Below are 15,913 nucleotides of genomic sequence, written 5' to 3'. Positions count from 1 at the left end.
TTGGTAAAAGGTATTGCTGGTATTGCATGTGGCAGGAAGGTGTGCACAGCATTAGGGTGTGCCTGTGCACCCCTAACACTCAATGTGCGCACACCTATGTCTATGGTGGGTACAGAAGAGGTGGCTCAGTTCTCAGAATACCGAGCTCACACAAACTTCCAGGATTTTCTTTGATGTTTGGTAGATACTGTACTACTACTTTTGAGTAAGAGTGATATTCCACACAAGATTCTTAGTAAATGTCTGTATTGGATTGTTACCTATTGAAAATACTTACGATTTGGTTTGATTGGTTACTGTTAATACATTACTAATTTACTAAACATTTTTAAACAGACATACCCGCCGTGTGTTTGTGCCGCTGAGCTGTGGCCAGCCAGCCCTTGGCCTATGTTGGTGGGTGATGCTGTTAGCTGTTTGAAAAGAAAACAACTTGAAATGAATGATATTGAGGCTAATACTGTAGGAACAACAATTCTCACATTATGTGCTTTTAGCTGTTTTTATCAAAAAATTTTTTTTAACAGATACAGGTCCAAAACAGATGACAGGGTTTTGGCAAATCCAAATCCAAAACCAGCAAAGATGGGCAGATGCACATTTCTACTGTGTATCTTAAACTGCTCTGTGCCTACTAGACGGTGGCTGAGAAATCCCAGATACAGCACCTACACCCTCTCCGGGGAACACCTGCTAGACGCCTATGTTTTGTCCTTGCATCTGGTACTTTGTCCTTGCATCTTTGGTACTGTACCAAAGCATCTGAGGGAGGCATTTAAAGGGGGCAGTAGGGTTATATATAGTTATGTAATTACAATAAATGTATTTATAAAGACTGGACAGTGCAGTGTTCCACTTCCAATGTACTTTATTTATTCTAGGTTGTAGAATCCTAGCTAATAATGAGACAACCCAAGGTCATTAACAATTATTTCCACTGCTCTAACAAGCTGTTAGTTAATTACAGTAAAAGGATGGATGGTGAACTTTCCTCTTTTCTCATCTGCATGCCATGTAGACCTTATTAGATTTACACTTGGGTCCTACTTCTACTTCAGTTGCATTATTGTTGGAGTGGCCAACAGTAAAATATTTCTAACAGACCGCTATTCATTAAGGTGATAATTAATACACGGTAAAGGATAAGTCTATGGGGAAATTCCGTAGGAGACTAAACTGAATTAACTGATATTACCATCTGGTAAAATGAGTCCTGTAATTAGCATATGAGGAGGACTGAAGTAGACAACTGTTTAGAACAAACTATGTTGGGTCATTTTAGATGTAACAGTTGTTATTTGGGTTCTACGCCTGCTATATTCCAGGTATGTAACAATATACTGTAGCAAAGCAGATGCCAGGGAGGACAAAGACTATGATTCCTATGTGTTCATATGTTGCATGTGTGAGCTCATGGTAAGTGGGTGTGGCCAAATCACAGGGCATATTGTTAGTCATGAGGGTGTGACCAAACCATCCCCTCGGGTCATTGGCTCTTCTATTATTCCCCAGAAGTACAGACGGCAAGTCTACCCATGGTAGCTTAATTTCCTATACTATGCCTTTATGCAGTTTACCATTAACTAAACCTTAACTGGCCAATAAATACAGTTCTCACAGGTCACATGCAGAACCTGTGTGTCTAATATGTGCAGCTTTATTTGTACTCTGTGTGTTGTTCTTAATTCATGACTGGCGATTAGAAGAGTGATCTGCTCTTTTAGCCTTTGCATTGGACTGTGGAGATGTATGTTTAATATCCCACCAGCTGGTGAAGTATTCATTATGAACATAAAAGAACACAAATGGAGGAAGTTGTACTGAGTACTTATAAGAGGTATGCAGCATCATTGTAATCTGGCAGTGTGGCTTTACCAAAGTTACAACAAGAATTAGAGATGTACGCTGACACCCCCGTGTTTTGGTTTTGGTTCTATTTATTTATTTATTTACAGTTTCTTACATAGTGCAGAAGATTCCGTTGCGCTTTACGATTGTAAACAGAGATAAAACAAACTGGGTAACAACAGACAGACTTGGAGGTAAGAGGGCACTGCTGCAAGCTTACAATCTATAGGGATATAGGAGGGAAACACAAGGACAGGCACCAGTAATACCATAGCTTGTAGGTCCAGAAGGGAAGCGACATATTATACATAAGTGCCTCAGAGGGTTATGCATATGGAACTTAAATATGACAGGCTTGCCTGAAGAGATGAGTTTTCAGGGAACGCTTGAAAGTTTGGAGGCTCGTGGAGAGTCTTATTGTGCGTGGAAGGGCATTCCATAGGATGGGAGCAGCCCGATGAAAGTCCTGTAATAGTGAATGGGAGCTAGTGATCCGTGAAGAAGAAAGACGCAGATCTTATGCAGAGCGGAGTGGTCGCGATGGGAGATATTTTGTGATAAGTAGAGAGATATAAGTAGATAGAGCAAAAACTTGAATGGTGGCGTACCAAGCTCACAAAATTAAATAGTAAGATCCCGTGCATCAAGGTTTCTTTAAAGCAGGGGTGGGGAACCTCAGGCCCGGGGGCCGTATGCGGCCCCCGTAGCCGGTCTGAGTGGCCCTCCCACCCGCCTGGCGGCTTTACCGGGAGTCAAGTACAGGGGAATTCTCAAGAGAGGTCGGTAGTTCTCGCGAGATTCCTCTTAATCAACAGCAGCCGGAGACTGTCAGTCCTAGGCCGGGATGTATCAATATTCGCGGGTGTAACTGTTATTACCTTTTTTTTTCGGGTGCCGTTTCCCGAAACTTTCCGTGACATGTATCATTGTTATTTAATTTTGTTCCTGTTGCGTACAGTGTGCTATCCAGTGATATTTTATCAGGTTTTTTTTCAGTGCTGCGCATGCGCAGTTACGGTCTCATCTTTCCTGACATATACGCAATCCTTATACCCTGCTGCTTATTCCTCCACCAAAACTGCCTCTCCCATCCCATTCATCATAATTGCCTCACATCTCGCCCTCTGGTGCCTTTTTTTTTCAAAACGGCAAAACTTTATTAATACATTAAGCGAAGGCACTGTGGATGCGGAAACGGGATGTCAGTGGCAGCCGCCGGAGCGCGGGACGGCTGCAGCAGGACAATTTGTAAGAGAAATTTTTACATATGGCCCCCAAAGGATTTTTTCCCCTTACAAATGGCCCTTGTCACAAATAGGTTCCCCATCCCTGCTTTAAAGGATCACCTTCTGTGTAGACATGGGAAATATGGATAGACAGCATACCATACTCACAAAAGAATAGATAGACTCCTATAAGGGTTTCTTTAGATCTGCCTGTCTCCTCAGAATTTCATACATAAACGTCCGTATGGCACCATTTAAATACCAAAAGAAAAAAGGAATGTATAAGTCTTCAAAATTCAAGTGTTTTCAAATATTCAAGGGTACATGGGAAGCCTCTGTATCATACCAAGCTCACAAGAGAGTGTATTACACCGTGTATATAAAGGTTTCTTTATGGGATGACACTTTGTGTGGGGAATCCTGAGTGTGACAATGCATACCGTTACTTACAGAACGGCTTGTGACTAGACACATATAGCGGTTTCTTTATTGGTCCTCATTTCTACTCCTCCATATTAGGTAGACTTGCAAGTGGGGTAGTGTACAAATAAGAGGGAACCGTCTTAGGGGGGTATTCAATTGCCGGCGCGCATCTCCCGTCGGGGAGATGCCCGCCGGCCCTATTCAATGCTGTCTTCCCTGACAGCATTGAGCAGGGTATCTCGGCAGAATGAGCCCGACATCACAAGCTGCAGCTCGCCTCTTCCCGGCCGCAACTCGCGGCCACACACCCTTCTCGTCCCGCTGCAGGTGGGATATTGAATCCCGCCTGCATGTTCTCGGTCGAGCTGACCGAGAACGGGACTGGGTCACGGCGGTCGAGTAAGCTCGACTGCCGTGACCCTCAGATTGAATACCCCCCTAAATGTCACACAATTTATTCCAAATTTAAAAACAAAAAATAAAAAATATATTAAAAAAACATGGATAAAAACACAATACCTGAATGGTGGCCGGGAGTGGACAAGGCCACAACCCAGGTAGAAAAGATCAGTCACTCTGATGGCTGATACTGTAGATCTTACTTTGAAGTTTAACGCCACCCCAATCCAATTCTTTCTGCACAAGTTACATCCGCTCCACCTGCAGTGCACACGGTTTTGTCCATTTTAGAAGGAATTTGTCTTTGCGGGTGAACCAGAATAAGGGCCTAAAACAGCTCTGACTTCAGCACATGGTGCTTGTTAGGAAAACATGTATCGTAGCAAACGTTTGCATTAAATTTCCTATATAAAAGGTAAACATTACAGGTCATTATGAAAAATAAAAATGTTTGCTCAGCAATTTTCCCACCAATTTTGACAAATTCACTTGGCACTCAAAGGCTTAATCCATCCTGTCCCTGTATACAGTATCCGTTATTACGATTACTGAGAGAAACACAAGAGCTTGGTGTGTTTTATGTTTTTTTTTTATTTTCTACAGCTAGTCATTTTCCACAGATGGCAAATTATGTAAGTATTAAAAACCAATATATAAACCTGTGTAAAAGATAATATGCACCACTGCACCCAGCATACAGAAGATCGCATCTGTAATCTGTGTAATCATACAAGTACACCAGTTTTTATTTATTTTACATTCTGGAAGCGTGAGTCTTCCATCACATCTAAAATCAAAAATGAATATTCAATTGAATACACGCTTGTTTCACATTGTACAGTATCTGTATGTTTTGTGGAAGTAAAAAAACACCCGCCGTCCGTACTTGAAAACACCACCTTTCCACAGATCCAGTTGTTTCATGCTACATATTATAAAAAGAAGAATATATAGGAAAAAATGTACAAGTGTCTCCAAGTGTCCAGTTGACTGAAATCATAAAAAAAGACATTATTCACTGATAAAGACAGTACGGGGTTGTCATTGAGAATTCCGTGTCCTGCATAAATGTTTTCCATTCACAATTAAAAATTGGTGACAATTCTTCCATGTTGTGTATTCTTCAGTGGTCGGTACAGTGATATCGCTCAATCAGATGTGGTTCCTTTTCTTGTCATTTGTGCCGACCTGAGAGGAAGAAAAGACAGTATATTAACCCTTTCAGGTCCAACGTCTAGTCAGGCTCAACAGCCCTAGCTGTGAGCATTGACATTGTTCAACATTCAATGTAGACCATTTTTGAATAAAAAAAAAAACAGACTGAATTGCAAAAAGAAAAGTAATTTGGACTGCAAAGGGTTAAAGATGCAAAATAAGGACTTGGAATGTGCCTATTAATTGAACTTTCTTTGTGCAAGTGCTGGGTGACTTGGAACACGCTGAGTGGTCTGGAAACTGTGACAGTTATATGCAGCCACCCACTTAGCAGAGATTTTTAGATTTTTCGAATATTCCACCCACCAAACCTTTGAATCCAGGCACATTGGTTATGTAAACTATAATTAAAATGGAATCTAATCATATTTATCATTGCAGAGCTGCCGCCATTACCCTGTGATAATATTCTGCTCCCGTTTTGCACATTTAATTTCCAGTTGCGTTAAATTGATCTGATTTACAGTAAGTAATAGAGGTAAAAATTCAGATAAGTAATTCAGGTATTGCAATTGGAAGTACTGTAAATGGGGAAAAATATTATCAACCAAAATCCCCGTCAAACCCAGAATGTTTGACGCAGGATTTTGTCTGGGCTCCACACTGGGGTCCCTGTTTCCACTGCACTGTGTTCCCGGGTTTTATCCCAGCTTCTACCAAAGGGAAAACCCGGGAAAGCAGGGCAGTGGGTGGGGACCAGCAGGCATCGGTTGGCATCAGCAGGAAATGAAGGGCATCTGAAGAGTACGGTGGGCATCAACAGGGTCCGTGTGTAAGCAACGGGCAGCAGAGGCCAGAGAGCAGGAGGAATCGACAGCCAGCGGGCATCGGTGGGGACCAGCGTGTGGGCAGTGGCAGCCAGCGGGAATTGTCGGCCAGCGGGCATCAGAAAACAACTGCGCATTGGCAAACCTCCCCTGTCCGGGTCGAAAATCCTAGGTTAGAGCAGTTTCCATGGCTCGCTACATGGGTTTAAATCCTGCTTGGTACCCGGGTAAAAATCCCAGATCACTTTCATTTGTAAAAAACAGGAATTTTTATGTCAGTGGAAAAGCGATATTAGGGGCCCATTTACTAACAAGGGAGAACTATTGAAGGTGGGATGTTGTCCAATCAGAATCTAATTTTTATATATTTAGCACCTTCTAGAAGATAATCGATAAAATCTGATTGGTTGCCCATAGCAACATCATATCTTAAACAGAACTCCCATATTAGTAAACAAACCCCTTAGTGGCTCTGGGTTATGCTGTTTGAAAACTCTATGGTACATCACTGTGACAAGTGTTGCTTATACTGCTGAACAGAGTACACAACACAGGATACAACCACTAGCTCGTAATTACGTTTTTGTGCATAGACTTATTAATGTGTGATCCGCACCACACAGTATTATTGCCGTGATATAACTCCCGTTAGTGCTTGCTCGATTTATGTGCTTGTTTTAGGTTATTACGCTGTGAAGGACTTTTACTGATTTATTGATTCACTTCAGGAATTTGTTTTGCCTGTAGTACCACATACATCTTCCAGCATGAAAACTGTGGGGGAGTTATAATAACCGCTTGCAATCCAGTCTTTTATATAGAAAATATCTGTAAGCCACAGTCTATGGTAGCAAGAGACATAAGGAAAGCAGCTCAGTCCCTTAACCTTGTCCTATGAAGTTTCTTACATTGAAACAAAAATAACAAGTTAGAGGGCAGGATTCATAGTTAGATAGTAGTTAAGGCCGACTAAAGACGTGCGTCCATCCAGTTCAACCTTGGTTAGATCCATTTGCTACATCCCTATTTATGCATTGTGTATTCTGATTTATTTAAAGACAAATTATGAGTGTTATTTGTACCCCTGGATGTTTCTACCCAATAGATGTTTGTCCAACCTTATTTTAAAATGTATTTATTGTGTCTGCCGACTCACCAGGAAGAGAGTTCCAACAATTTGGCTGCACTGACAGTAAAAATATTTTTCCTTCTAAGGCAGTGGTTCCCAACCCTGGTCCTCAAGTAACCCCAACAGTGCACATTTTCTAGGTCCCAACACAGAATCACAAGTGACATAATTAGCTCCACCTGTGGATCTTTCAAAATGTATATGAATAATGAGTGCACCTGCTGGGTGACCTGGAAAACGTTCACTGTTGGAGGTACTTTAGGACCAGGGTTGGGAACCACTGTTCTAAGGGAACAAAGTCTTCTTTCCTCTAGTCTAAACTCATGCCCACGTGTCCTAGAGTCCTATCTCAAAATGAAAAGGTTGCCTGAAAGTTCCTTATATTGGCCCCTGATATATTTGTACATGTTAAGCATGTCTCTTCTTAAATATCTCTTTTCTAGCGTAAATAATCACAATTTGTGCAATCTGTCTTCAGACCTTAAATTCTCCAACCCCTTTATTAGCTTTGTTGCTCTTCTTTGGACTTTCCCCAATTCTAGGATGTCCTAGTGCAGGGCCCAGAATTGTACTCCGTATTCTAGATGTGGTCTAACCCTGGGCTGGATTAGAGGGGGGGGGGGAGTGGCAGTGCATTTCTGGGAGTTGACCCATGAGACTTTTCACAAGAGGTCAGAGGTTGAGAAGCCTGTGCTAAGCTCTGATTGATGGAGCTCATAACATGCTTCTCAGGCCCATGGATGACAGCAGCAGTAGTGGCCTCGTCATGGGAGGATTTTTAATCAGAGGCAGCACTGAGCCTGTGAGGTCTCCTACAGAGAAACGTACAGGCAGTTTGCAGCCAGTAATGATAAGTGGGAGGGGGGCCCCCTGTCTAAGGTGACCCAGGCCCCCCGAAGGCTTAATCGGCCCCTGGTCTAACTAATACTTTGTAGAGTGCACAATTACATTTGAGTCCCCAGTCTCCATACCCCCTTCTTATTCGGACCTAATCACTACTGTGCAAAGTTGCAGATGATTGCAAGTAGGTAGGTGCCACTCAGACAGAAAGATAACTTGCTCCATTGAAATTTGAGAGAAAATTGCAAAACTATCACAGATTGCTATCCACTCACAAATCCATACGCAATTCCTGAACCACTGAATGGTTTTTCTAGTCTGTGCAAATATAAGTGGCTCTGGCCCTTCCACAAATCTGCGACTAAGACAGGCTGACTGGGCCAGCGTCATAGGCCGTTCCTTAAAATGCCTGGGCACCCCTGTGTTTTTCCGACACACCCAGAAAACTGCAAGTTTCCATGTCCGCATGCCGACTTCTTGTCCGTCAATCTCTGTCCACAATGCGTATACGATCCATACGCATTTTCTTTTGCTATTTGGGCTCGCACATACATGATGCATGCTGTACATATGCCCAATCATTCAATAATTGCTCAATTTGCAAATTTTCTGAACAGCGATCACTTCTGAATCAGGCCCAGAGTATGGAAAATATTCATCATAAAAACAATAACAAATTATTGAAAAATAACAGCGCAACTATAATGAAAGTTTATGGGGGATACTCAACAAATCTATGTAAATCTATGAAGACTCCAAGGAACCTCCTTTAACCACTGTGGCTAGTCCTCTCACAATATTTGTTTGTATTCAATATGCGCATAAAATAGAACATAACAAATACAACTATTATAGTCCAACCTCATATTCATTACTTTGGGTTGGGTGTCCAACAATAATTATGTATCCAACTCAATACGAGTAGATACTCACCGGAGCATTTCAACATTGCTCTGATGAGGAGATCCTACCATCAGCTTTCCCAGCAATCCATATCACTGCTACTTTAGCAGTGCTAGTATGCAAGGGTTCATGTATGCTTGGCTTTTCGTTAGAGGGAACAAAATGGCAGAGTGATCTAAAAAAGCTCCATACTTGCAATCTGGACTCATTCCTATGGGGAGTGAGCGTAGTTGGCAAGTCAGTTTTCTATGAAGATGGTAAAGTTTCCTACTTTCAAGCTCTCATTCTTCCCCACTGTAGTGGTAAGCCTCACTCCCTGAGCTCCATCTGGTTAGTTCTTCCCCACTGTAGTGGTAAGCCCCACCCCTGAGCTCCATCTGGTTAGTTCTTTCCCACTGTAGTGGTAAGCCCCACCCCTGAGCTCATCTGGTTACTTCTTTCCCACTATAGTGGTAAACCCCACCACCTGAGCTCTATCTGGTTAGTTCTTCCCCACTGTAGTGGTAAGCCCCGCCACCTGAGCTCCATCTACTTTAGTTCTTCCCCACTGTAGTGGTAAGCCCCACCTCCTGAGCTCTATCTGGTTTAGATCTTCCCCACTGTAGTGGTAAGCCCCGCCACCTGAGCTCCATCTACTTTAGTTCTTCCCCACTGTAGTGGTAAGCCCCACCTCCTGAGCTCTATCTGGTTTAGATCTTCCCCACTGTAGTAGTAAGCCCCACCCCTTGAGCTCCATCTGGTTTAATTCAGAGCAGGATGCACCAGATCAGACATTCTCATATTTCCATCTATCATTATTCTAGTGATTGGAACCAGCTTCTTCTGTGCATAAGATATGCCTGCCAAATAAGGACAATAATTTACTTAACAAAAAACTTACTCGATCCACAGTCTTAGGAAGGCGGCATTCCTTCTCCAAGAAATAACAACCCATAAATATCCATCACTGTAGTATATGATGCAATAGTTTGTTTTACCAATTGCAATATTTCTAAAAAGCTAAATGTTTCCTACCTTATAACATTAACATGTAACAGCACTTATGCCTGGAACAATTAATCATCATTATTCTGAGGGATGAAGGCTAAGACAGTAGAACAATTTAAACATGCTTGGGATAGGCATATGAATATCCTTACAAAGAAATAAGGATTAAAAAGGGTTGAGTTTACCTGAAGGGTAAAAAAAGGGGCAGACTAGATGGGCCAAATGGTTCTTATCTGCCGTCAAATTCTATGTTTCTATGTTTCTATGAAGCTTTATGATTTCAGTTCTCCTACCTATGCCTGAATCAAGTAGGGAGACATCAATCTGAATGCTTTATCGTTATAACTGTGAGAAGACATGGAACCCTACAGATGCCAGCACTGCGGGGCATGCCGCCATTTCCAGCTGACAGGATCTGCAGCACTGCTCTTTTAAATTTCAGTGACACCGAGAAATCATTGAAAAGTAACTGATAAATGAACATACTGTAGTTACACAGTAGTTTAGGCTGAAAAAAAAAACGTATGTCCTTTAAGTTCATCCTTTGGTTAGAGGGTATGATCTAATTGTTATATCCCTATATCTGAATTGTGTATTTTGATTTATTTTTGGTCAGATTATGATTGTTGGTTGTACCCCTGGATGTTTTTAACCAATACATGTTTGTCCAACCTCATTTAATTACCCTGGCTGTGTACAATTAAAACTTTTCCCCTTTGCAGTTGCTAAGCCTATATTTTACAAAAAAAACAGTAAAATCAATGACCAGTAAATCTATATTTTTCCCTATATTTCCCTGGATATTTTCCCTTTTGAGTGAAAAAACATGAGGGAAATGTATCAACTGGAGAAGTTGCCAATTTCAGTCAATCAGCTTCTAATTAACATTCCAATAGGCCTGATTCAGACTTGATCGCTGATCTGCAAAGTTGAAGATGACTTCGAGTAGATAGCCGCCTCCCAGACAGAAATAAAACCCATCTTGAGTAAATATATAATCTGTGTATTATATATAATATCTGTGTATTATATATACCTATATATATAGAGAAGGAGATAATAATAGTGGGCATAGTACCAGTTTACATCACACCGCACAGTAGTATCTGTTAGTCCCATTATACCAAACAGTAGTGTCCATTAGGAGACAAATGGTGTAGCTGTGCAACAAAGGAAGAGAAGGAATTCTATAGTGTGGAAAGTATAGGATGCCTACTCCACCATATTGTCTACAGAGCTATTGCTACCTTTGCATGGATTGCCCCATTGAAAATGTCCCTTCCAAAATGTCCACTACATCATAGGAGGCAGTTATTATGAATGCTAGAGAAGGTGGTGGTCATTTTGGGAGGGACATTTTCAATAGGGTCAAATGCAACAGATTCTGTCAGAGACCGGAGGAATCCCTTGACAATGAGCAGGTACCGTGGGGGGAAGGGTTGGGGGCATCTGAAAGTTTTTCCAGTGGGGAAACATATTATGTATAGTTACACCACTGGTGCAATAACTATTTGAAAGCTTTTGCTTACATTATGCATGGGTCAAACTTCTCAACTTGAAGCATATATTCATTTTCACACATGCCTGCTCCAAACTGCAGTGCTCAGAGGAAAGCAGCCATATGAGAGGAACTAATATGTAGAAATCGTGCAACATAAGTACATTTGTGGCAAATGTTGACACTGGGGCATTCAAATGAATTAACATCTGCAAAATAATGTGATGGTAGATGGATTTTCCACAAGGCAACCTAGGGCACAGTGGGACCCAAGGAGCCCCATAAAGAGCTACTACCACGTGACGTCTTGACATCACATGGACCAAACCACACTCCCAAGTCCCTTTCATAGTATAAAAAAATATTTGGACACACAAAATGGTTTCACCCACTGTATGTGACACAGGTATCAAGCCTACTTCCAAAACACCTAGAACCTGAATCAGATGTGTACAAGATGCGGATGTTCACGCAGCTGATCATTTACTGGTAGACTGTCCATGCGCCAAGGTACTAGATGCCGCCAGCAGCCAAACTTAAGTGCTATGGATTGTTTGAGGGCCCCAAACCTGGATCTTTCTTAGGGCCCAATAATGTCTAAATCCACCTCTGGTGGTAGCTAGACGTAATACAATGCAATCTTGTTATAAATTCTGCAACCAGAACATCCATGCAGAAGACTCCCATTAGAACAGTTATGGTCAGTAATACGCGAAGCATCCACAGTTTATAGAGAACATGTCTGAAATGATATATGAGATTGTAGATCAGATGATGCTAATTGCATATCTCCTGTGGGTATGCCAGGGAACCATCCTTTGCTTAAAGTAAAAAGTTTAAAAAAAGAGATGACTGTGAGATATCATGCAGACAAAGTACTTTTCTATCTTTTGTTGTCGCAACCTGGATGGGAGAGGGATGTGGCGTCAGTTGGGATAAACAAACGACCTTCAGAAATAATGTTGCCATTGAGAAAGCAGCATGCTGTCACAGGAACTACCGGATAATGGATGTTCTCAGCTGGCTCGGATAACCATGGATCCAGGTGTTGCGGAAGCGATGAGAATAGCCTTGTGAAGTTGCCATGAGGCATTGCATATGACATATGGTGTTTATTCTTGTTTCTACCACTGGTACAAATAGCTTGGCAGTTGTCCAATTGTACATATTGTGCACTCTTACTGCCACACACATGGTCTATGCTAAGTCATTTCTGTGCTGTTTTAACTTAACTCTTAGGAAGCAGTTGGCAGCTTTCGGGGTCATATCAGTGATGGCAGGGACCTACAGTACTGTTGATTTATTGGACAATTTAATTCCAGAAGCATGTAGCTGTCTTTCAGAGCCTCCCAATGGGCCAGATGCACTAAACTTCAAAAGTGATAAAACAGAGAGTGATAAAAAAAACAGCCAATCAGCTGCTGTCTGAAATTTTTTAAACACACAATGCCACACTGATATAGGAACATTCCCAAAGCGCTAGATGCAGTAGGTTTTTCTCTTTCAGGATATTAGCTCCCAAAAAGAAAAAAAAAATATAATAGTGTAATACTGTAACACTTTAAAACTTCAAAAGTGAAATAACGTAATGTTATGACTCGTACCAATAATATATGTCTACAAGGAAAGTAGACGTATGCATTTAATTGAGGGACATAATCTGTCACCAATTGATTCCTCCTTCCTCCTCCTTATGTGGGGTACACACCAGGACGATATGGCCAAAAATGAGCCAATTTAGATACAATCTCGACCGATTGTTTTGGGCCATTTCACTGCCCTTTTGATGCAATCCCGATCCGATGCGCGGCCCCGCGGGTCGTTAGGTCTTTTCTGAGATCCTACCTGCTGCAGGTAGGATCTCAGAAACGACCATTGTAGTGGGTGCGGGTCGCGATCGGATCGCGATCACATCAGGGGCTTTTTCTGTTCCGGTCGGCGGTTCCGTCAGCTTGTGAGCAGGTCGTACGTTCCTATGACGACCCGCTCACGAGCAGGATCGACCTTGTGTGTACCCAGCATTAGAGATATGGTCACACAAAAGGATAGCAAAAACATCATGGTGCAATATATTTGAATAATAAAATGTATAAAACAATAGACAGCAGGATATGAATCAGAGGACTCTCACCATGTAATTTTGCCTACAACAAATGCAGACAAAATAAGCAGATAATGTAAAACCAAAACAGGCGTCCCTGGATGCTGTCTATTGTTTTATACATTTTATTATTAAAATATATTGCACCATGCTTTTTTCCTATATTTTTGAGTTGTTCTTAAATTTTTGAAATTAGTATCCAAAGCTGCTTATAGCGCATGATATATTAGTCTGAAACCCATTTTTATACTTTGTTTCATTTTTTTAAACACAGTCTGTGTCATTGCAGGTAGGAGCTGATTGGCTGTCTGTTTATCACTCTCCATTTTATCACGTTTGAAGCTTAGTGCATCTGGTCAAATATCTATTACATATTGCCAATGTATTACAGCTGCAATATGGGTTACAAGCTACAAACTTTATCTAGATCTATACATTATATTTTGTACAGTACAAAATAAAAGCACATTCCATACATTTTAAGTATTTTTGATACACTGCTGCCACATATAGGGGCATATTTATACCCCTTTCACACCGCACTTTACGGTATATTGCCGTTTTTTCCCCATTTCTAAACGTTTAAGGCTGCAGTGGGAAAGTGCCAGAGTTCATTTACCGGTTAAAGATAACCGGTATTTCAAAACGTTTAAAAATCACGTTTCAGAGCCGTTTTTTATGCAGTGAGAATGGCTCTGAAACGGTATTTAGTAAAATCAACAGACTACAGACCTGTGATAGGCTGTCCCCTGCATTCTGCCTTGAAACGTGTTCAGGGGATTAAACGGGTTGACTGATGTGAATGGTACTTAAACAGTATTTAAAACGGTAATCTACTGCAATGTGAAGGCTCAGACCCGTTTTAAATACCGTTTAAAAATACAGTTTTTTTTAAAAGTTTTGGCAGTATAAAAGCGGTATCAGTCATTATTGTGACAGCAACAATAATAATAATTTGTTACTGCAGCTTATTGTGACAATAAGGACCCAGGTACAGGGGCTCTGATCCAGCCATTGCTATGGCGGTCACTTTACTTTCTGGCTTGGCAGCATCTGCATTACTGAACAAAGGAGACATCTGAGGAGCTCAGAAGAAGAGTTGTTTCTGCTCATCAGGCTGGAAAACATTATAAAACCATCTGCGAACAGTTTGGACTCCACCAATGAACAGATTGTGTACAAATGAAGAAAAATCCAGAAAATGATTACCCTCCCCTGGAGTGGTTGACCAGCAAAAGACACACCAAGAGCAAGGTGTCTAATATTTCACAAAACAACCTTAGGTAACCACTAAGAAACTGGAAGCCTTTCTCACAAAGAACATTACTGTCCATCTGCAGTTTGCTAAAGACACTGACGAAGCCCAGGCCAAACGGCCATCTGGAACCGCCACAATACTGTATATGGTATTGGTGCAAAGTCTCATATATAGCGCAGCAGATTCAGTTGCACTTTACAATTGGACACACAAAACTGAGTAATAACAAACAGTAAAAGAGGTAGGAAGGCCCTGCTCACAAGCTTACAATCTATAGGGAACTAGGCATTGATACATAATGATAGGGGATATCTATTGCATAGTTGTCCATCGGATTGCAAGGGTTCTAGGTTGGCTGCTTGATATCACATCACAGCAATGAGTCAGAAGAAAGGGAAAGTGAATAAAGAGAAGATTTGTGAAGGATATGTGTGGACTGTATAGTGGGGATATAATTGAATAGGAAAGCTTATGAAGGTTGAGTGAGTTTTCAGGGAACAGTAGTGCACGCAGGGGGGGTCTCTGATTACCCAGAAACCCCCCCAGGAATCTGAGGGACCTAGTCTGAAAGCTGAGGGTCTCCTCTTTCCATGGGTACAAGAATTTTAAAAATCGGCTGTCACAGTCTCCCGGACCGCGGGAGTCTCTTACCGGGTCCGGGGACGTGCGTTCTGCGGGCGGCAGGTCAGGCGGGGTGGACGGCAGGCTGGGCATGACGGGCGGCAGGCTGACTCCTCCAAGCAGCGGGGAGTTCAGCCTGGGTGTCTCCGTGCTGACACGGGCGGTAGCCGGCAAGTCAGCAGGCTGCTGGAGTCTCCCTCCGTCGGAGCTTCAGCAGCGTGTGTCCAGGCTTCCGGGTATGCGGGCGCGCGCTCACTAGGGGCGCGCGCGCCGCACGTTCTAAGATTTAAAGGCACAGGCAGGAAATAAGCAGCAGCCTGTAGGGGATAAAAGGAAGTCTCTGGCAGGGGAACTCTGCCAGAGTATAGGCTCACACCTACTCCAGCGTTACTGTGCCTTAGTGCTTGTCTCTATTACTATCATTTGATCTGGCTTGTTACTGACGATTCTCCCGCTTAACCCCTTGTACTCCGCTTGTGACTTCTCTGTGTATGACCCCGGCTTGCTCTCGACTATCCTCCCATCTCATCCCAGTGTACCGCAACCAGTGTCTCCCGTGTATGACCCGGCTTGTCTTGGACCTTCTTTGCCTCTCCCCTGGGCTCCTAACTGACCGTATAAATACCGACCCGGCTAGACGTCCGCTGCTCCATATCATCTACCTCCCAGCCTCCAGCTCATAAAGGGAAACCTAACCA

General features: G+C 42.3%; 1 protein-coding gene across 2 annotated transcripts in view; it reads right to left on the bottom strand.

Annotated features, from left to right (window-relative positions):
- Positions 1 to 4,618: 4,618 nt before the first annotated feature.
- The window catches only part of NKAIN3 (sodium/potassium transporting ATPase interacting 3), a 434,621-nt gene continuing 423,326 nt past the window's right edge, over positions 4,619 to 15,913 (bottom strand). For both annotated transcript variants that reach the window (XM_083187167.1, XM_083187166.1), the window contains exon 6: positions 4,619 to 5,084. In XM_083187167.1, the coding sequence (XP_083043293.1) occupies positions 5,071 to 5,084 (14 nt within the window). In that variant the 3' untranslated portion in view covers positions 4,619 to 5,070. The remainder of the gene's footprint in view (positions 5,085 to 15,913) is intronic.

Source organism: Crinia signifera, chromosome 5, assembly GCF_055691185.1.
Source record: "Crinia signifera chromosome 5, ASM5569118v1, whole genome shotgun sequence".
Lineage (NCBI taxonomy): Eukaryota > Metazoa > Chordata > Amphibia > Anura > Myobatrachidae > Crinia > Crinia signifera.
Note: the sequence above shows the minus strand (reverse complement) of the source record. Positions and strands in the feature narration are given on the sequence as shown.